This window comes from Amblyomma maculatum, chromosome 1 (assembly GCF_055883805.1).
Source record: "Amblyomma maculatum isolate TAMU_Amacu chromosome 1, ASM5588380v1, whole genome shotgun sequence".
NCBI lineage: Eukaryota > Metazoa > Arthropoda > Arachnida > Ixodida > Ixodidae > Amblyomma > Amblyomma maculatum.
In genome coordinates, this window is record NC_139344.1 from 98,971,497 (window position 1) to 98,994,435 (window position 22,939).

Below are 22,939 nucleotides of genomic sequence, written 5' to 3' on the forward strand. Positions count from 1 at the left end.
GAACACCACCCAGTTTGTAGCTGCTCACTTTGTGTTGATCTTAGATTGGATTATCGTGCGTATGCCAAAGCCTTCTGTGGCATTTCGTCGATCGTGTTTGTGCTGCTTACAGCTTTCATTGGTAGTGTAGAAAACTGTGGAAACCAAGACAGTGTTGTAAATATTCTTCCTCTTCATCTCTTTTTTTCTTCCTTCTCCCACCTTTTATGTCATCCCATCGGCAGTGAAGCCCGTGCGCGCGGTGATCCGGGGCAAGCAGGACTTCCTGTCCGCCGAGTTCCGCGCCGAGGTGGAGTGCGAGGCGGAGGGCTCCCTGCCGTCCGCGATCATCTCGTGGTGGCTGGACGGCGTGCGCCTGAACGCGTCGCTCGCCCAGACCCGCCTCTCGGCCGGCGGCAACGTCACCACCTCGCTGCTAGGCTTCGTGCCCAGGTCCAGGGACAACGGACGGCAGCTCAGGTGCGTCGCCACCAACCCCAGGATGCCCGGACACGAAGAAGTCGCCGACGTGTGGCTGTTGCAGGTGCACTGTGAGTACCATTTATTTCTGTGTCCGGGCTTGCTTGCTTGCCCTAGGGACGAAATAGCAGTTGCACAATTTGTAGGAATCAGCCGTCTCATCTCACTTGGCTGCTCATCGTAAGTTCAAGGCGCAAAAACACACCGATACAAGAAAAGTAATGGGACGGACCGCCTCCTTCTTGTGTCTGTGTGTGTTTTCGCGCCTTGAACTTACGATGAACTGTCATCAACTAGCCCAACTAACGTTCTTTCACTTTGCTTCGTTCCTTCATCAGCTTAACACGGGCATCCCGTTCACTACAAACGATGATTTTCTCCTTAGTCTAGGGATAGGCTTCTAACAATTAATGACGCTGCAAAATCATGACACCTTAAACTGTGACCAGCAGGGTCAACAAGAACGGAGTCTGTTCGAGCAGCAGGCTTCGGCGGAATATTCAACCCCTTAGTTTCTCCAGCAGAACCCTTTTTAAGTGCCGACACCATTCTTTTTCACTTGCTAGCGAGACTTAAGTTTAGGAACAAACACTCAGCAGACAAAATACAGGAAGGCTCTTTTCGTACGGTAAACTAGGAATACGCAGCAGGGCGCTGACGAAAATAACAACGTAATAAAATTGCGCGCACATCAGATTTACGACGGCAATAATGTCCCGCCAGACGCATACGTGCCCTCGCTATGACTGTCTTCGTTCGCGTCTCATGCTATAACCTTGAAAGCAGACCAGCCGCTCCAGGGAACACGCTGCCTATTCTTAACAGCCCTTGGCAAGGTCCTTGGTTCCGAAAGTTTTGTTTTGATTCTTTAATAGAGTTGTGGCATCAGAATTCACGCTGAGGAATGCTGCCCTCCTTTTTGTTTGTGGCTTAGTTATGACATTCGGCTCAGTGTTTAGGACAGCTCAATCGGTGAAGAGAAGGTCCGCCTGTAACTGTCATGGTCTATTACTCGCAGACAAGCCCCGCGTCAGCCTCGCGTGGGGCAACCGCGTCAACCGGTCGAGCATCGTGCAAGGAACCGACGTCTACTTCGAGTGTGAAGTGGATGCCAACCCGCGCCTCATCGAGGTCTCGTGGCGCTTCGAGGGTCACGAGCTGGCCTCGCGGCTGGCAAACTTCATCGTGAGCAACCAGTCGCTGGCGCTGCGCGGCGTGCAGAGCGCCAACTCGGGCCACTACTCGTGTGTGGCCGCAAACGCCGAGGGCGCTGCCGAGTCCAATAGGGTCTTCCTCAGGGTGCAGCGTGAGTGGCGGCACTTGCCTCATTGCATTATGCTACACGCGCATTGTAGGTGCGAGTGACGACACTTGGTCTCTCAAGGCATCTTAGTAGCAGCACGAGCTGCCGTAGCCACCGGCACGCGTGCACATCTCTTGTATTAACATATTTTTGGCTGGCGGTTAAAGGCCTCGTTCCGCCGAAAATCCGCCTTTGGTGTTATTCGTGGAAAATCACGAGCATACACCTGCCAGGTAGTAGTCGGAAAGTGAGGTCGCAAGGCAGTGGGAAATGTTATGAGACCATAAATACACGATCAAGTTATCAGCAGCGGCCAGCTCAGGCAGCTGCTTTCAGATGAGAGAGTGTGAATATAATTGGAACCCTCTGGGATCCGATTCCAGGTCAGACAGGCTACTCCCAGACCGCACCTGCGCAGTAGTAAAAATTAAAGTTGTGCTTGTTTAAAGCGGCGCTTTTCATCAAGGTGCGGTGGCCTTTCACATATTGCAGTAACTTAACTACGACGGTATCTTAGTGGCTATGTGTGGAATAACAGAGGCACACACTAAGGGATTACTAATTAAGCGAGTAGCAAGATGGATGTGCGAGAACGAGGATTCGCAATGGGAGCCGCAAGCGGGAGGCTATAACGCTGTTACGTCGCGCCCATAAAGGCGGAGTTTAAGTCTCCCCTAAATTTGTTTTCATTGGATACTTGCGGGATGTGGATGTGTGCGCCTATTGTTAGGTCCCTCTGATAAGGCGCTAGCACATTGTGTTGTCGCTCACTCAACTGATTACAGCGCCCAGGATCCGCGATCAAGGACTAGCTTTCCCGATCTCCGCAGCAAGATAGCTGCATGAAGCAGCACATTGCGTGTGCAATCTATTGTCGTGTTTTTATATACACCTGCACCGCCAATTTATAACAACCTGCATCTCATATTTGAATCAGCCTATCAATGTTACGTTGTGTGATTTTGTATGTGACTGTGAAATGAACCAAAATTAATTTTACCTACATTTACACTCCAACATCTTGGTCTGTGATTGCTGATGATCGAAGGACAGGTCACTGGAAGAACTGTGGTTCGTTTAATCCCATTAGAAGCGCCCGTACTCTCTATCACCTTGCCAAATGACTAAATGGAAGCCCGAGTAAAGAATCTTAGGATGCGTCTTTCACATCTCGCTCTTGTTGGGCACCTGGATCCGTCTTCGACTCGTTGACCGCAGATCTCCCGGTGTGCGACCCAAACCTTCGGACCAAGTACACGGCAGCGCGCCACGAGGAGATCCGCATTCACTGCTCAGTGTTGGCTGACCCGTGGAACGTCAGCTTCCACTGGTCACTGAACGGCTCCTCCGGCCATCGACGAGATCTTCAGTGGGCACTTTCATCCACGACTGACTCCCGGGGGCTTGTCACCAGCTACTTGCGGTATACACCCAGGAACGAGTCTGACTTTGGCACGCTCAGCTGCTCCGCTCGGAACGCCATCGGCCTCATGATGCGCCCGTGCATCATCCATGTAGTTCCGATCGGTAAGTGTGCTCCCTCCCCTCGTCTGCGATACCTGAGATGTCTGTTAAATATAGGGCGGTCGTATTTGTGTACACTTACCTAGCTTAATTGTAATGAGATATAAAGGGATGGAAGTGACTTCATGAAGGTCATGTGTGCCCACCCGCGCGCACTGACAGTTTTGAGAAGCGCCCTGAGCGGGCCGCATGTCTGAGCGCAAGAAGTACTCATTAGGGCCAAAAGAAACGGTGGCTTTTGTAAATATTTGCTGGCTCTATTTTTCGTTTCGAGTGCGACATTATTCACTAAGGTTGTGATTTTAATTTGATTCGTTTCACACTTGTACAGTTAATTCCCGCTCGCAGGAGACTATAGCTTATCTTTCATACTTGCGTCTTTAAGGAGTTGTTTGTCCGCAAATAGTTTGGAATAAGCTAGCTTACCAAAATAATTACCACCTATTTTTGCAACACACTGCATCAACGCGGAGCCTGAGTAAGCATAACCTCGTACGGGAATAAGGGCGCTAGAAAAGAGCTCACCATATACCGATAGAGATCAGCACATTTTACGCGGAGTACAATGGGAATAGAAAAAAACTGCTTCCCCCGCTAGATAGTTCCTCTAAAAATGATAAACAAGCAATAATGCGATGTCCAAAATTGAGCGCGCAATACACGCCCTTCCCTGACGTGCCTGCTCCCCTCATGGCTACCGTAAGACTCTACCGAAGACCTCCGCCGCCATCGTCTGCGCATGGACTGAATTCAGAAGTAAATAAGGAGCTTTTTATTCATGACGCTATCTATCTTGTTCTTAACGCATGAACTAGATACGCGCCCTGATATAGGCTAGATATCACGCTCATATAGTTGTACATGTCGGCCGCAAAGCCGGATCCTGATACATCACGTTACATTTCTGCACTTAACAAGAAGCCAACACTGGAGGAGCAAGGCCCAAGGAAAAGACGTAGTCGAGTGCGTGTCTTATTCGCGTACCTTTGTCTCGTGTCTTGCTTCTACCGCGCTGTCTTCATACAACTCTTAAATGTGAGCGAACAGTCAGTCAAGCGCGATTCTGCGCGTTACGACCTTGGGTTGTGTCACTATCTATGGTTCAGCGCTTGCAAACGGCGTCTGTGACCTTAATTCGCACTGCTCGAGAAAAAGAGCTTTCGCTTCAGGGCACTTCATTCGACGTCCGTAAGAAAGAAAATCTTCAAATAAACATTGATATCGCGCGCAGAAAACGTTTGAGCGGAACGCTTGCTAGCTTGAGTCCATTCCCATGGACGATCGACGTCCACAGGTCCGCCGATGCCTCCCCACAACTGCAACGTAAGCAACCAGACGATGGGCGCTCTGCGCGTGGACTGCGAGGGCGGGGCCGAGCCGGGCCACAGCTTCCTGCTTGAAGTGCACGAGCTGCATCGGCGTCGCCTGGTCGCCAACCTGAGCTCGCCAACGCCCTCCTTCTGGGTGGACGACGTGCCTCCGGGAACCAAGTACACGCTGCTTGTGTACTCCTTCAACGGCCGCGTGCGTTCCGAGCCCGTTCTCCTCAGCACGCACACGCTGGCCAACGCAGCGCAAGGCTTCTCCGAGCCAGGTAAGAAGGCCGTCGAGGGATTCATTGGTTAGGAGTCTCACTTTACTGCTTGACGACCGATGTGTTGTATTTGCGACACCCACTTGTAACCGCGCGTAGAGGATCCCGCCAATTGTGGACCGGAGGTAGACCTTGTGCGTCATGCATGGGCACACGGGGAGGTGACCTCGCGAAGATCGCGCTTTGCGCGTGGCTATGTAGAAACTTTCCAAGGTGATGCATGTTTTGCACTACTGCCAACTTCTGAAGCGCTATATTATGTAACGAATGTTCTTGAGTCTTGAAAACATCCGCCCTGAATTCCGCTTGGAATAACGCTTCCTATGCATACGTACACGAGCGCGAGTATGTACTATATATTCCTATACAAGCCGCCTTGTCACGATCGGTAAATGAAGAAAAGCGAGAGGTAAGCCAATAAAAAGAAAAATAAAGCAGCAATTTGGCATTCATGACGAGCATAATGCGAGACAATGGCCTTGAGACAGTATTCTGAAAAGCGGTTTGATTGGTTGGAATTTTTCGCAGTTACTTCTTGCTTTTATAGTGCTGCAACCTCTAATGAGAGAAATAGATCTCTCCAATATTCTTCGACGTTTTTAGAGCGCTTCGGATATTTAGATTTAACACAATAGTTACAAGTTAAGGATTTTATTATATTCTTAGACCTCAAACTACACTTCGCTTTGTCCCCTGTGTGTTGGTATTCTGAGCCCCGAGGTAAGAAATTCATCCTTCTCTGTTCATCAGCATGTTATAGGCTTGTAAAAACAGTCGCTCTTTAAAGTGTTTTTAACACTTCAGTAAAATAACATTGTGGACATACGCAAGGACTAAACTTTTGTAACCAAGTAGTTCGCGTGACGCAGGCCGGTTGCACATTAGAAGCTGCGGCTTCTGTGGCCAAGAATTTGCAAAAGATTTTCCTGTCACGAACTAGCAGTGGATGCATCGTGCAAGGGAGAAAAGAAACCAACGTTGTTGTTGAGCCGAATTTACGAAAGCTTTCGCACTGAACAGGAAGTACTGGGCAGCATGCGGGTGGCGGTGTTCTTTCTCGGCAAGAAAGCCTTGATACCATACTTTATTATACAAAGAGAAATTCAAGTGGCTGCTTGAAAAGGCATGCGGATCGTATTATTCCTTGCCAGGAAAGAGGCATACACTCCTGGCCATTATCTGTGCAAAGAAACACATCAAGTAGGCAGGCCGGTGGCTCAACGAGAGGCTAAATGAGCATGATTACTGCGTCACGCGTGTGCTCATCTCGGGTCACGAAACAAAACGCCTGCAGGGACTGAAACTATGGCACAAACGCTTACGAACCAAGCAATAAAGATTGCATCGTTAAATGCACATACCGCGACTGGATGACAGGAAAAATAATAAACGGACATGCTATAGCAAAGATTCACGATGAATGCATCAGCGCACCCTCTCTATAGCATTGTTACAAAGGGAAAATTAGGCCTCCTTGAATGGGCCTATTGCCAAAGCCGGTTGTTTGTTTGCATTTTTGTTTTCACATTTGTGCGTATTGTTTTATTCTCATTATTATTGCCGCAGTGGTATATATAGTATACCTCCTCGCTAGTCAATAGGCATTTTAGTTGCAAGCCAGCTCTATGTTGGGTCCTGCTTTTCATGCCCTGTCAGTTGCTCTGTATCCATCATCATCATCATCATCATCATCATCATCATCAGCCGGACTATACCCATTGCAGGGCGAAGGCCTCTCCCATATTCCTCCAATCAACCTGGTTCTGTGCTAGCTGCGTCTACTTGACCCCTGCGAACTTCTTAACCTCATCCGCCCGCCTAACTTTCTGCCGCCCGCCTAACTTTCTGCCGCCCCCTGCGGCGCTCTGTAGTCATAGGTTAGACTTATTATAGGATTTCACGGGTTAACGTCTCAAAGCGGCTGAGGCTATGAGGGGCGAGTAGCCATGATTGCTGAAATCAAGAGGCCCAAAACGCCATCTTGCCGAACTGCATTTGAAGAATTTGAAGTTTATGAATATAGGTATGATTATGTCCCAAACAATGAAGTGGGTGTAGGATAATAGAAAGACTGGGCCAACTTAGCGAAAAATCACTGACGCTTCGGTAATTGAAATGCTTAGGGTAAGTAACTGATAGTATGCGTAGAGCACGGGAGCTCTGGATATAAAAGGATGACGCCACAAAGAGCCGTGGACTGTACAGATAAGTTAGTCAGCCCCGCAAAAAACTGTACGCTTGCTTCGCCCACCCCCTTTCAACGTAGTGTATGAACGGTTAACGTGGGAGAGCTCCTGCATGCTTCACTCTTGTGCTGCAGTCCTTTTGTCCTGCATTGATGCAGTAGAAGTTTATTTATGCAATAATTCCAGCCGTAGGTAACGTTTCGCTATTGTGAGGGTAGGAAGGTTTTCGGCCCTGTTCTTTTCAGCGAGTAGGATGTGCTCGAGTGCTCAACGAGCCCAACTACATGAATTATAAGCAAAGCCCATGGGCTCTAAACGTTTTCACAAAGTCTGTATTTGGTGTTTTTTAGACCTTGTGCCTGTCTCACATGAAAAAAAAAAAAAGGCAGCTGTTAAAAATTGACAAATCGTCCTGTCTACCGTATTATAGCCAAATTCAGTCAATGAATCGTATATGAAAAGCATTAATGTTGCGCTGAAAACAAGTATTGGAAAAAAATCTTTTTTTTTTTTTTTTTTTTTTTTTCAGTAATGGTAAAGGACGTTTAATCGACCATCCCGGTCAAAATACCCACGAAAAGCGAGTCTGTTTATGCAGTTTGCCTATATGCAGTTATGTATATATATATGCAGTTATATCTCTATATATCTATATGCAGTTTGCAACGCCAGTTTCTCGAGTTCTAAAACGTGCTCCGCCCTTTGTAAAATAAAGCGTGACTCTAACCTTAATTCAATCGACATAAAACTGGTCCTTGTATTTGCGTTTGCCGTCAGCTTGTAATAAACTTCGATTGCGCCAGTTCTTGACCTCCAAATACTGGTGTGCACATTCCCACTGCAGGACCACCCTGGCTGGTGTCATCCAACATCTTGGTGTCGTTTCTTGTTGTGGCCATTTGCCTGCTGGTGGCGATCCCATTTGTCGTGATTATCGCCATCAAGTACAAAGCGAAGACTCCCGAAGACCGAGGTAGGCAGCTCCTATTTTTCGCTATCGTTTGCCGCAGGTTTCCGTTCATTTTCATGCCACTTCAGTAGTGCATACTCAAGTACGCATTGCCTTCGCCCCAAGCGCATAAGCAAATGCAGGTTTTGCAGACATGCACGCACAATACTTTGTTCGATCCCAGGGAGGAGCCGGCGGAGATTCATGCCAAAGGTCGTTGTAAACTGCGGTGCATCGGGGGCGCTGAGTGCACATGCATGTCGCGCGAATAGCGTGCCTGCTTGTGAATGTTCGGAGGACGCTACGGAGCTAAGCTATCATAATTGAATTAAAAAAAAAAAAAGCCCTTTCGTTTCGACCTGGCCGAGCGAAGTGAATGGAATGACAGGATAAGCGAAAGCGGCATAGAGTTTGCCGGAAGCGGAATTCGAAGCACTGACATTGCATAGCTCTCCATTTTGATTACTCCAGAACGTAGTACCTACCAAGGTTGCAGGTAAGGGAAGGAGTGTCTGTTTCTTTTCGACACAGAAAGTGTGCAGTCCGGCCAGCTAAGTTTTTCGCCTTTCAGAAGTTTGAGTGTTTATTTCAGGCTATAGCGTATCACGATGTCTGCTTGAAAATCCGATACGTCGGGGTAGCAGTAAACGCGGTCGGTGCTATGCACCTCTACCCGCACGCAGGGAAACCCAACAGTATAGATTGTTTCGATTTCTCCTGTTGGAAAACAGTGATCACATTGTGCTTAGTGACGGTACTCTACTAGATAGGGGTCGTTTGACCGCCATGCCCCGAAGGAAGCAGGCCGAGTCAGTGGCCACATTCGCGTTTGATCTGATGCCAGCAGCATGTGTCGCCCACTCAGGTTCATTTACGTTTGATTCCAGAGGACAAGCAAGTGCACCAGGAAAAGCAGTAAGTGATTGGCATGATTTTGTATAGAATGTCTAGAAGATGTCCAACCGTAGTGGCTCTAATGTGTAGTTATTTAGTCATTTTTGTGCTTCCAGGTAAAACAGAGGCTTGTACAATTTTGCGCAATATATATTTTCAGTCCCAGTGTTTCGTTTTCGCCCAGTCAGTTCCAAATAACAATAAATTTGACTTACATGAAACAGTGCTCCGTCGTGTCTTGGGTGCGAGTATCCTTGCACCTAGGTTACATATAAGCTGATCTATTCTAATTTTTACATACAATTATTAGTTAACTAAAGATGATTATCAAAATTATCAAAAACTATTGACGTATCGAACTATTTTAAAATTCCTTTCGATTTCGGCGTGCGCGAGTTCGACTGCCACTAACGTTTCGAATTACGTGCACAGAGGGTTCTACAAGACAAACACGTTAATATATTCCAGGAAAGACATACTGTAAAAGAATCTCTGGAATTGATTTGTCTCACTTTTATTCTCTGCATATTTACACTAGCATGTTACTTTCTCATATGTTAAAAATATCTTCTAAGAAACATGCATTCAGGGGTGATCGCGTTTACGAAAGTTTTCAAGCAAGTATTGAAGCCTGTTTTCTTCTTCCTTCTGTCTTTTGCATAAGGCATTGTGAACGATTTGACATTTTTCCTCAGTGTGTGAAAAATTCAGTTTCAGCATTGGAAAGCTTTTGTCCACAACGCCGTACTTACCTTGTAACCACGTGAACTTTTATTCCTTATATGTACGCGGATAATAGCGGCTCCTGGTTAAGAGGTTGAAAGCAGCGCATTTTTGACTGCTTCGTTCCACACACTTAGTAAGGAGTAAAAGATAACACAAAATCTAGAGACACCTAATTTTCGCTTCTCATGTTATTGAGGAGCAGTCATGAATACTACTAAAAAAAAAAAAAAGCCCCTGCGAATGTATCTAGAGGAGCTGCGTGATGCTAATGATCTTTTAAAAATGAATATAACTGAGGACCTCTTACGTTGCTGTACGATGTCCCCCGGTACCTCGCAGCTGGATACAACTGTCCCAGGGCGTTGAGCACAGAAACGAACCAAGCATATTTCCGGAGGAGGCTTTCGTCACTGCCATGACCTGTAAGTACCTAATAAAGATGAGATTTTACTAGTGAATTACTGGCTGCTTTATAGGTTTTCTCTAATAACCAAGACAATGCTGAATGGGATTGCCGTAGATTCACAGCAAATACCAAACTAAGCACATTACAACAGACTATAAACGTGCCAGAAAAACGAGGGAGGCAGTACCAGGGAACTAGAAGGAAAATTAGCAGAATCTGACCGTTAGTTAGGTGTTGAAATATACAGCAATATTGGCCATTACAGTATGGTAAAGGTACTTTGTCCAAAGCGGTTACTGTACGTAAAAATAAGATGAGAATATATATGCGCATGCACTGAGACGTATAACAGGGCAGACTGCAGCATCGCATGAACAGAGAGAAGAGTTTAATGTTTTTACTTGCATGCATTCTAGAGCACATAGCGTAATTATTGCAATAAAAATTAGTCGTTCGTTTTCGATGTCATAATGACACACATACAGAGGCAGCAAAATTGATACGAAGACAGGTCACTGTCCCATGAGCCACAGTTCATAAATTCCACTCAAAAAGAAGGGAACAGCAGTACCCAGGCATTCACGCAAGAGCGTCAAGTTTTCAACTGTTATTACTAAATGGCGCCACCTACAATTCTTATTTTACGGGTATTTTTGCGTGAGAACAAAACTCCGTGTACACATGGTCTCACAGAAACATTCATACGGCACGTCTATTGGGAGCGGAATAGATAAATTTGCGCTGAACTAGGACGCTCAGCGTGCACGTGGAACTCCCGTGGTCGCACTCAGAAATAAAGCTTGTCAACAGATTAGAGCCCATCGCAACCGTGGCCGAGACGTAGACGCTGCTGCGCAAAGCGAGAAAGCATGTCACACTTGTGCTCTTCTAGACTGGAAATTCTCGAAAGAGTGACGGGAACACGCTTCTTCGACCGGCGCAGTCTTGGTACTGGCAAGTGCCAGCAAAGACACCGCCGCGCCGCTCGGCAGCACTCCGACTGCGGCTATGGTCACGGTGGGCTTCAAACTTTTGATAAAGAGTGTAAAAATACCGAGTATTATGCTTATTCACTCCGAAAGAACGTTGAGGGCACGAGCATATTTGATTTTCACATCATTACTATGCCCAGTGAACTTTCAATGCTGGCTGCTATTGCGCGTCGGCCAATGATGTCGACTTGCCACGCCTATGTCGAGATGTTGCGCGTAACTAACCGTAGTTCCTACACACCCTCGTGTTGTTTGCAGAGCTAACGGTAAATTTTGCTGCGCGAAATGCGTCACCCAGCAACTGACGGTGGTTGGTGAACATTTTGTTCTGGCTGTCACTTTTTCTGCGTTGGTGCAGCTGGACACTGTGCCTGGCCTCATATGACTGCGGCGACATTTCATGGCGTTCCACTTAACCACTAATCCTCATTGAGTTTACTTCACATTAGTCTTTTCTTTACTTTGTGCATTGCGTATGTGGTTTCGAACCAGCCTTCGGAAGTGTACACGCCTCGACTGCTATCCCTGATATGTTAACAAACGCTGTGTGTCCGACCTGCTAACATAGTACCTCATCGACGCTTCTTGGTGTTACCGCACCCCTTCTTGTTCTTCTCCTCGGGTTGTCTCAACCGCAGCTGGCGCGCGCGTGCTTCCATCCTTTCTTTCAGCTTTCCAAGCGTCCACGTCGCCAACCAGCGTCGGCTGCTCTGATGGCACCGTCCTATACCCGAGGAGTGTCTGCTAGGACACGGAGGCCCTGCCCGGGGCCGCACGTCTTTGCTCAACGCCGTGCTGCATTGACAGCACCGTGGGCTTGGAGGAGACGACCGTCTAGTCGGGTGGCCCTGACCGACGGCAGAGGCAGACAGGCAGTCGCCGTTGCCACGCCGCGCCCGCTCCTGCCGCGAGGTGCGGCGCTCGGATCCCACAAGGCAAGGGCGCCATCGACGGAGGTAGACTGTGCGCGGTAGAATGGAGGCAGTCGAATCCCGAGAGGAGAGGCGAAGTGGAGATATGAACTGCGGCTGTGGGGATCGTGCGAGATGCGCGTGGTGGGATCGGCGTTGGGGGTTAAAGAAAAAAAAAAACGACTCGGCACTATCGAGTGTGATGTGCTTCTTCAACAAAGTGGATTGTGGTCCTTGCTCCGTCCCCAGTGGAAACAAAAAGAAAAGAAACAAAAAAAAAAACTCGCCCGTGTCGTATACTTGATGTCTTGATCTGTTAACAGGCACCCCGTTTGGTTCCTCGTATACAAAGAAATGGCACTTTTTGAAGTTTTTTCTCACAAACTGCCAAGGAATCCAGTTGATGTATAATTAACGTTCCTCGATAAATATTGGTTGAATAAAGAGATTTATTCGAAGTGCTTTGTTCTACGCCTTAATCTGCAGCGGTTATCTGACGGCTTGCTTTAGGTGCTGCACGACCAACTTATTCTGGGTGAGATTGCTAACTACACTTTACCAAAATTACGCTATAAAGGAGTATAAGGGAGGAGAATGCCCACTAGCACTCTCCTTTGTAGAGGCACGGTATTTTATCCAAGCTCTGGGCCATATTCTTACGACAATATCTATGGAATGCTACGCAGTTGGTAAGAGAAGCATATTCCCTTCTCAAATAATTTTAATTCATGCAGCTAGCAATCGCAGGAGGCTTTTAACGGCTGCATCAAGCGTTTCAGATCGGCAATTAGAAGACATTAAAACCTCGTTTAAAATCTTGGAAAACGCTATAGTTTCGCATGTATTGAAGTGACAATGAGCTTCCGTAGCAGCCCATAGGTGTTCTGTATTTCTACCGATGAAAATCTGAGCTATAGTTTCGAGAGAATGCCGCGGCCCTAAAAGAGAGTGCGCTAGAAAGCATGTTACCCCTTTTTTACTCCCTTATGGGCTTATTCGTGTCTAGCGTGTACGTCCGTGATCGAATTCAGGCGCTCATGAGATAACTATGTTTACGTTGATCCAATAAGCAGTCAAGCGACTGTTTACGCTTTCTACAAATATAATTTTTCACTATGGACTTCAATATAAGGGGCAACAAGCTTCCCGTTAAAGTTAATCATGCCGCCATTTTTCTTATGCAGACAATCCCCGTCATTTGCGGTTCTGAGGGAAAAACGGTTGCTTGGCTGTCTTTGCTACGTTTGCGTACACCAAACTTAACGTCTCTACACCTAACTAGTGTAAAAGAGAGAGAGAGAGAAACGAAATGCATTAACCAGAAAACAAAATTTTAAGAGCCTTCCCGCCGATCAATTCAAACTCGTGAATTTCATACCGAGAAACCCGGCTTGACATCGTTTTGAAGCTAATATTAGTGCATCGTAGTTCCTGGGACCTGTGTAGAAATTGTTGTGGATACGCCGATATCACTGGCAAAATCGGTCGGTGATGACGGCAGCTGTGTTTCATTTTTATTGTTCTTTCTCCCTTATGAATGTTCCGTTCGGCGTCAGTGGTCTCTCAGGTATTGGAACTGGGTACGTACGTTATCAACACAGGCCAACTTTTACTTATTCTCAGCGCTCCTTTAAGCACTGCAACTACGCCTACTAGAAGGCCAATACACATTATTTGGTGAATACAGGCACCTTGTAGAGGCCGGTGCACAGAAAGCGCTAAGAAATAGAAGTGCACACCGCATGCTGCATTCAGTTGGTGTCCAACATGGTGTTACGCTGTTACCCCTCAAAGCAGCGAATGCACCAAATAGGCGTTCCGCAGCTACAGAGGCCTCAGGTAAGTTTATTAGGAGGCGGGCTAAGTGGTTAGCATAGATTTTGGTACCTAAGAAGGTGACGAACAAAGCGCCCTGTTCGTCCTGTTGTAACCTCTCTTTGGTTTTCCCTTAAACATTCTCGTTAATGTGCAGTGCAACTGAATGGCCTAAGAATATGCTCTCTTGTGCCACAGGCGGCGCCTTCGGCCACGCCAATGAGATATCTCAATATCCGAATGTCCTCCAAATTCGCGCCCATAGGTTTTGATATTTCACTGCCATCACAAGAGGCTATAAATGAGCTGCTCAAACCTATTTACGAGTGTTTTAGGTTCTCTTTCGTGAAAACTTACGATCAGACCGTCTACATAACGCGTCAGTGAACATGTGTGTTGTGACGATGTAACGTTAACTGCTCCTCAGGCACCTTTTTTTTTTTTTTTTACCTTACAGGATTCATCTCGTCACAGTCGCAAAAGATAGCATGAATATCTCTATTTACTTGGAAGTTTAAATTCTTTCTTAAGCATATTTTAGCTTTTTAGCTACTGCAGCACCGACGCACACACTGGAGCGCATTTCGCAAGTTTTGTTTTGCAGGTTCAATGAATATGGGCTAAGAGGTGTGCTGCAACTTCTTAATTTGTAGCACGTTTTGTGTGTGTGTGTGTGTGTGTGTGTGTGTGTGTGTGTGTGTGTGTGTGTGTGTGTGTGTGTGTGTGTGTGTGTGTGTGTGTGTGTGTGTGTGTGTGTGTGTGTGTGTGTGTGTGTGTGTGTGTGTGTGTGTGTGTGTGTGTGTGTGTGTGTGTGTGTGTGTGTGTGTGTGTGTGTGTGTGTGTGTGTGTGTGTGTGTGTGTGTGTGTGTGTGTGTGTGTGTGTGTGTGTGTGTGTGTGTGTGTGTGTGTGTGTGTGTGTGTGTGTGTGTGTGTGTGATGTGTGTGCGTGTGTGTGTGTGTGTGTGTGTGTGCGTGCGTGTGTGTGTGTGTGTGTGTGTGTGTGTGTGTGTGTGTGTGTGTGTGTGTGAGAGAGAGAGAGAGAGAGAGAGAGAGAGAGAGAGAGCATATTATACAGGCTTAATCCTGCATGCATTCTCTTGCAATAATCCTGCATGCATTCTCTTGCAAATCACGTGAGTGGAGTAGCGGCGCGTAGCTGTACCTCATTTACAGTTTATTTCGAGGCTGCCCTGACGCCATACTCGTTCTCTATCTCGTCGATGGCCTAGGAGTAACCCGTCTGGGATCCAAAAGTGCCTGTGAGTTCCATTTCCATCTGAGATGTGTTGCCCAAGTTGTCAACGCCTGGCATTTCGGACATGACATGCGGTCTGGGGACGTAACATACACCGTCGACATAGGCAATCGCAGCTGTTGCACGAGAGCCTGGGGCTTCGGAAAAAACCCACAAAAATAACGCATCGTCGGACTTGGAGCACTGGTGTTTAACCACGACCGGCTTTATAACTTAGCGACTTGCTTAGCCGGTATACATGAGAAGTATATGATATATGATATATGATATGATATACACGAGAAGTATATACATATACATGAGAAATACATGCATATTTCTCATGTATATCATTATTTCCGTTCAAGACGACAGAAGAATTTCGGCAGCGGGGCGGAGAACGCATGCCTTGGTGCTCAAATCTCAAAAAGGTCAGTCGGGAGCGGTCAACGTTAGCCGCAAAACCGGACTGGTCAAACACTTGTACAAAGCACATTCGTTGCAAAGGTTCGATCGGTTTATTGGTACTGCTTTCAGGGACTATTATTCTGCACTGCCTTCCACGCTTTCTGGCACTGTTTACATGAGCGCCGCTTTTATGTGCCCGTTCGGCGGTTCCGCTGCTTCGCCGTCGTTGCCGGTATAAGCTAGGGAACGATACTCACGAGCCAGAGAAAATACCTCAGAAGAAGAGAAAAAGGAGCCGCTCGCTCGTGGATCTTCTTTCTGTTCTTCTGAGAAATTCAATTTGGCTTGTGAGAGAAAAATAAAGCGTACTTTGTATGTGCAGCTACGTACATAAAATCATCTTTCAAATTATTTCCCTCAATACATTGCAAAAATGCTTCAACAGCTGCGCTCAAATGTCTCATTAGGGACTATCGTGTTCGCCCTTAGAATTTTTGCCCGCTCTTTTTTTTTCGTAAAGGAACGATTCCTTACGCTGGGCGACCACCAGCATTTCACGAGAGATCTGTGGATGTAATCTTGTCGCTCACTGCGAGCATAGCCCCAGAATACATGTTACACCTACTTCCTATTGGTACACCACATTGGGTGGGTCGTGATTGCTGCCTTCGATGAAACGCTAACCCTACGTGCTCGGAAATCACTAACAAAACTGATAAGGAGATAGCGCTAAACTCAGAGGCAAATAGGCGTGCGCTCGCTTCACAAATAATACGGTTCGACGGACAAGGAAAAAAAAGGCGCACAAACGAGAGGACAGGCTTGCACTAGGCACGTTGATTCCTTATTTTATACTTTACAATCTACTGCACATATCTGCCTCCATTTGAGCACACGCGTGAATTCTATTTTTTTTTTTCTCCATTTCTTTCTAGCTGTGTTGCGCCTGGCAACCCAGAAGCCATCGTTGCGTAAGCAGCCCTTTACTCAAGCACACATGTATTTGTGCTGGAACATAAGGCATGCAACCCGGCAACTGGCGATGTATTAGTTTTCTTTTTTTTTTTATTACTTGACCTTTTATTTTCTTCGCCTTCCAGGAGGCAGGTGCAGAGGCTGTCGCGAGTCGTTACCGGCCGTCTCGTAACTAGGGCGGAACACCGCGTCGTATACAAGGAAAGGCAACTAAATCGGCGCCGGGTACAGGATCGAGCAAACGCGCGAGGCCTTCTTCTCGTTGGCGGAACAAGGCTATCGCACGCTCGGCCAGGGCGTTTCCGTTTTACGCCCCAATATAGGCCGCGTAGTTTGTGTTTACGATGGCGCGGGCCGCTCATCCCACCACTCGCGCCAGACCGCAATATCGCACTTCGGAAAACAACATCGTACATTTTGAAGCGCCTTCCAGCCGAGGCCTGCGACGCGGCTTTTACCTGGTCGATTCGCTCTCAAATTTCCAATACCGGCTGTAAATGAGCCACCGACGGTGTCTCCTCCGATGCAGTGGTGCCAAATGTTGCAGGCTACGCTCCCTCCTTACTACGCGCAGTTGCAGCCGGCGTATCCGAAAGGGCCGGTTAAACCCCGGCTTACACGGCAGATGGTGCCATAACTCCGAAAATGTATTCCGTGTTGAACTTTATGACGCACTCGCCGGATTGGAGAAGGAGTGAGATGGGTTACACGCTGCAGCGTGTCGTTAAGCGCGCTAATATGGCAGCGACGTCAGGCGTACAAAGTTTGCCTCCTTGTTTTTCTTCGCTTGCTTTCTCGATTGTCGTTATTCTTGACGATGTGCCACACTGCCAGTGTCTTCTGGAAAACAGCCTTTTCTTTGCTTTTTTTTTTTCTCCTTTCGCCAGTTCTGGGTGCACATCCCGTTGCTAGCCGTTTGCTGCTACTCATGATCGCAATTTTGATGGGCTTGCGGGGAGCTTTGGCGGCCTTGAACCAAGAGCAGCTGAGGAGTGAACAATGTAGAATGAGAGGCTATTGTATTCCAGACAAAAGGCAGCGAAACCTGCTCTTAATATTTCCGTCAGATGTTTGTTGGTTTGTTTGTGTGCGTGCGTGCGTGCGTGTGTGTGTGTGTGTGTGTGTGTGTGTGTGTGTGTGTGTGTGTGTGTGTGTGTGTGTGTGTGTGTGTGTGTGTGTGTGTGTGTGTGTGTGTGTGTGTGTGTGTGTGTGTGTGTGTGTGTGTGTGTGTGTGTGTGTGTGTGTGTGTGTGTGTGTGTGTGTGTGTGTGTGTGTGTGTGTGTGTGTGTGTGTGTGTGTGTGTGTGTGTGTGTGTGTGTGTGTGTGTGTGTGTGTGTGTGTGTGTGTGTGTGTGTGTGTGTGTGTGTGTGTGTGTGTGTGTGTGTGTGTGTGTGTGTGTGTGTGTGTGTGTGTGTGTGTGTGTGTGTGTGTGTGTGTGTGTGTGTGTGTGTGTGTGTGTGTGTGTGTGTGTGTGTGTGTGTGTGTGTGTGTGTGTGTGTGTGTGTGTGTGTGTGTGTGTGTGTGTGTGTGTGTGTGTGTGTGTGTGTGTGTGTGAATAACAACCGATTTCGCGGGCAGGGTGCCACAAACTGGACACGTTTTATTCAACTATCTTTGCTTTCAACACTAATGCCATGTGCCCTTTGTATAGAGGATCGATTTTATTCTTCCTGGCACTTCGTAGATACAGATCTCTTGTATGATTTTTATAGAAGTGATTCCGCCTAAACAAACAAGTAAGTTGAAGAAAAGGAAGTTCCTCGTGCTCACGATAGTCGGGACTGAGATTATGAAGGCCATGTTAACGTTTATTATGACGCGAAAGGTTCTTCATACGTCCCGCAGTTGCGCGCAACAAACCTCTTGAGGCTCAGTTCCTTCTTTCCGTTGCATTTAGTTCTTATCGACTTAACGACGTGTCCAGTGCAGTGTCGTCGCTAAGTGTGCATTGCCGTAATTCAGAATATTCGGTTACTAACGATGATGTCTTGGGTATGCTCGTTTCCGGTACTAGGCCGAGTCAACGGGTGGCTCGCCGACGCGTCCTAGTCATTTAAGACGAATTTTGTTTGTTTCCATAAAAATCATAAATTGTATATTCAGAACTTAAAACAAACACAATTTCATAGGTTCAGAACATTAAATGCCAAACGCTTTATGTAATGATTGAGAAACTCCACACAAAGTGATAAGACTAGCAGCATTCAAATACCGCGACTTATCAAGTACCGATGCAAAGGGTAATGGAAACAACTTTTATCTTAGAGGTGCCCATTACGCTGCGAATTGCGAAAAAAAAAATAAATTTACTGCTGGCTGAAAAAGATGGCCTAAAAATAACGGACGGCATGATGCCCCTCTTACTCTAGTGCGAAATTTGATTTGCTGCGACCGTTATACCACAAAAAACACCTTGTTTGCGACAAGACCTATGCGAAGTCCACCACAAAGAAGCAAAAAATGTTTTAAGCGCAGCAAACTTTCAGAAAAGTTGCTAATGCGCATTGTACGCAATTGTGCAAGCAGCCTGTCATTGCGGGCCCGGACCCGTATTACAGTTCATTAAAGATGTTCTGTGTAAGTCTTAATGGCTCCGCTACCGAGTAAAACGTGAGAGTAAGCGACGCCTGAACGGATCAAGGGCCACTTAAAGATGAAAGCGATACAGGAAAAAAATCACTCTAGAAATTAGCTCTCTTGCAGAGGTTTCTTTTGCGCGGAGAAAGCAAAAGAGCGTCGAACAAGCTAGTGATGGTAGCTCCCGTAGAACGCAAGAAAAAAAATGCACGGATAGAAAACCTAACAGCAACCGAGATATGAATTTCTCCTTTCGGAGACCAAGCACCATACGAGTCCAAACTAGCACTCACATGCGCTCGACTGACAAGGCAAGCGGGGAACCTAACCAAAGCAAAATGGAACCGTAATGATGGCACTCATAACGGCAACAAAGAGCGACCACACACATTGCGAGCTTTAAAGAGATCACTGGGCAAGAGACAGAGGAAAGAGTGCGCTGAAATTCTTTGGCACCCACCGGAACCCGCCGAGTTCGACGATGGGCATTTTCTTCTGTGCGGCTGTTCCCTTCGTTCGCTAGCCTCTGTCGGTGCGTGGGTGCGTTTTCCGCATTTTGCTTACTTTTACTCGTTTTCAAGCCGTTGCTCGCCCCAGCCAGCATCAGCACACTGCTCGCACAGCCAGCGCCGCCTGGCTCCATCACCTTCCTCTTCCACCACCTCCTCCTCCAGGGCTGTTCGCGCTCGCCACTTTAGCTGCTATTTAGTTTTCGTTCTCACTACGCCCGTGTTTCCTGCCGAGTTCCTTCCGCGTCTTATTCACGCCACGCGCAGGCAGCGCTCACATCCGGCCTTATTTTAAAGACGTCATCATGCTAACAAGGGAACCATGCGCCGGCCTTAGTGTTCACTCTCGCTTCGCGTTCCCGCCTTTTCTTTTATCGCGATTCTACCACTCGTCGGCACCCCTCGCTTTTTCTCCCTCCCTTGATTTGTTCGCACTCAACTTTTTCTTGCCCCGTAGACAATAGTATGACGCTCTCTCAATGTTTGTTCATGGCGTTTTTTGTTTCTTTTTTTTCGCATCCATATTTTTCTTCGTTTCCTCGCGAGCTCATGCCACACTCAGAGATGGATGAAGCGCTCCGCTGAGCAGCGCAGGCTTTCTTTCGCTTTCTTTCTGTCCCTTCTTTGGGCAGCTCTGTCCTGTTGCTAGTTTCACCGCCGCCGTTATTCACGCAGCGACGCCTTCCAACTAACTGACTTGAGCGTAGGCTCACAATTCTTCCCCGTGCGGACAGCTCCAATTTGAGCCCTGGCTGCAACGCAGCGGAAAAACGGCCGCCAGTGGGCCGTGAGTAACTCGACCCCTTAATTCATGACAGATTGGGTCGTTTGTCCCGCCACTTGCCCTCTATATTTTTCCGAAGAACAAAAGAAGATATGGAGGAAGGGAATTTCAAACTTTGCTTTTCGGCGTAGGCGCGTGATGAATTAGAATGGCCGCCGATTAAGCCTCCCGTGCTGTCTCATACCCGGGGCGCTTGCATCTACCGTGCTAGAAGTAAGAGCACATTGGCTAAGATCCACACTTTTAACTACCTTGCGAGAAGTTCTGTAGTATATAAAATTAAACTTTGTGTGCAGTGTCTCGCCGTTGCTTTCAGGCTAGAAACATTCCGAGCTGTGCTTTCAGGTCTGTCGCCGCATTCGAGCCCTGTAGAGCCGACGTCGCTACCGTTGCATGCGGTAACACATTTTCGCGCCCCTTACCTGCGCGAGCGTTTCTGCATCGCGAGATCACCAATGGGCGCCATCATTTAAAGCGTACTTAATGGGAACATGTGCGTTATGTATCGTAACTTGCGCCTCCTACAGTAGAACTTCCAAAATAAAGGGTGGGCTAGTCGTGGCCTGTACAGTCGTTCCTCTCAACGCGTGTATCACTCGTCGATTCGTGATACTGAACCTTAAATGTCGTAGACGTCATACGACTGCAAAAAATATTACATATACCACCCTCTGCAACGTCCGAATCCAACAAGCAGGGCTAGTGTTCATCCACCTCCCCCTCGAGATTCGATCCAGGTGACAATCATCAGACCACGTGAATAGAATGGCGGGAAGCATTCGTCGTATATGAACTGACGTATGAGTATAACGCGAAGCCTAACTCTGCTAGAAGGGCACTGCTAGCTGTTTCACATGTTTAGACCGCACGCTCGTCCCATTGTACAGCAGTTTTCCCCAGATCCTGTCGCCGACAACGAATACGAAGATCCGGTGAAATATATTCTCTAAACGTTCGACGAGGTTTTGGCCCATAATGAATGTCATACAGACAGCGGCGCTGTTCAACTCAATGATCCAAATGTAAAAGTTTATTTATTTCCCATCTAACACTACAGATGTAGGAATCGTAGAAAAAAAGCTGCCCTTGGGCAGCTTGACGAGTCTACAATCCTAATTATTGGCAGGGAGGCAACACAAGAGTTTATACAGTTTTAAAAACAAGCACATCAAGGAAACACCAGAGAATACACGAAACAGCAATATGTATACATAATGAAACTTAAACCATGTTATTCAAAAACAAATTATGTAGTTCACGACGTCGAAAAGAAAACAAATCGAGGTTAATGTGGATATACCTATTTAGAAGAGATGGAAGAGTGTACTGAAGGCATTCCCTACCAAGATTTAGTCGAGGTGTTGGCACTGTCCATTCTTCGTCAGGTCAGTCATTTGAAGATTCTGTTAACAATTGTTGACGACAGGCCCAGAAATGTGACTTTAGTTTAAGTGTGACAGGCTCATGATGATCATGTGCTGGCTGGCATCTGTGATGGAGCCCTTCGCGATAGTCTGTTTCAGGAGCGCGACTTTTCTAGAAACAATCACATATGCATGCAATGCAGCGTTAATATCGAAACGTGTGTACAAGAGATCGCGAGCAGTGATGCGCAGCCGGAAGTGAATGTCACTGACATGTGTTAGCAAAACTCCATGAAGTAAACCAATCCGCGGGCGTCAGCAAGCATCAGAATGCATCAGCGTTCGTTCGCAAGGTCTAATGAAACCTCGCGCCCTACTCGGCAAGGCCGAGCGTTTCATAAAAGCTGTTACCACTGCAGCAAACTTGGACATTTCGCTCATCTACAAAAACAGGAGCTACGTCGACAAACAGCAGCACGTCTACCGCGTGTTGCAGTGCTTAATGAGCACCAACAGCAAAATTCGAAGGTAGGATTGTACTTAGGCAGCTTGACCACGTGCAGTGTTAGTGCCGACGCAGACGGCTGGAACGGAACAGTGTGAATGGGCCTCCACGAGATGATCAAGCTAGACACTGTTTCGGATGTAAGCATAAATCCAGAATAGTTATTCAAGCAGTTCCTGTGCGGACCGGTAGCCAAACCAATGACTGAAAAAGTGACTACGTACAGTAAGCATGCTCCAATAACAATGATTGTGAAATTTATATGCGCCAACACTATGCGCCACCTCAGATTTCTGCTGGCGAAGGCGCTAATGAAGCCCTTTCTGGGAGCTACGGCATGCACCGCCATGCACTTGCTTGCTCCTGCTAAGGCCCTATACAAGCAAAAGCAAAATCACCCGACACAAAGCTGACGCACATAGCTGCAAGAACAGTCTCATCAACTATAGTGAAGCAATTCCCAGACGTTTTTCAAAGAATCGATTAGCTTCCGCGGCTTTATAGAAATCAGTTTCGTTAAGGTGCAGTACTGAGAGTTGGTGCTCCTCGCTGAGGTCCAAGAACTTTAAGCGAAAAAGTGAAGTCAGAGTTGAAGCGCATGGAAGAGAAAGGTGTAGTAATCACATCGCTGTCTGAACTTAGTAAATGGTCCCACACCATTGCAGAAAGCAAAAAGGACGGTCCGTTTGTGCCTTGATCCACGGTACCTCGATGCAGGGCTGGAAAGGCAACACTACCGCGTACCAGTTCCCCATGAGCCTGAACGGCTCAACAGTGTCCTCAATTCTTGATGTCAAGAGCGCTTTCTGGAAAGTGACTCTGGG

General features: G+C 47.2%; 1 protein-coding gene and 1 long non-coding RNA gene across 2 annotated transcripts in view; one reads left to right on the forward strand and one right to left on the reverse strand.

Annotated features, from left to right (window-relative positions):
• The window catches only part of LOC146203289 (protein sax-3-like), a 35,930-nt gene extending 23,528 nt beyond the window's left edge, over positions 1-12,402 (forward strand). The window contains exons 3-10 of the mRNA XM_084588651.1: positions 225-530; positions 1,478-1,765; positions 2,981-3,289; positions 4,581-4,880; positions 7,911-8,039; positions 8,903-8,930; positions 9,975-10,057; positions 11,705-12,402. Coding sequence (XP_084444777.1) covers positions 225-530; positions 1,478-1,765; positions 2,981-3,289; positions 4,581-4,880; positions 7,911-8,039; positions 8,903-8,930; positions 9,975-10,057; positions 11,705-11,781 — 1,520 coding nt within the window. The 3' untranslated portion in view covers positions 11,782-12,402. The remainder of the gene's footprint in view (positions 1-224; positions 531-1,477; positions 1,766-2,980; positions 3,290-4,580; positions 4,881-7,910; positions 8,040-8,902; positions 8,931-9,974; positions 10,058-11,704) is intronic.
• LOC146203290 (uncharacterized) lies at positions 518-19,604 on the reverse strand. Its single transcript, XR_014703834.1, has 3 exons — positions 19,414-19,604; positions 9,943-10,055; positions 518-572 (listed from the first exon to the last, which is right to left on the reverse strand). It is a non-coding gene; the product is annotated as an uncharacterized LOC146203290 (long non-coding RNA).
• Between the last annotated feature and the right edge of the window lie 3,335 nt (positions 19,605-22,939).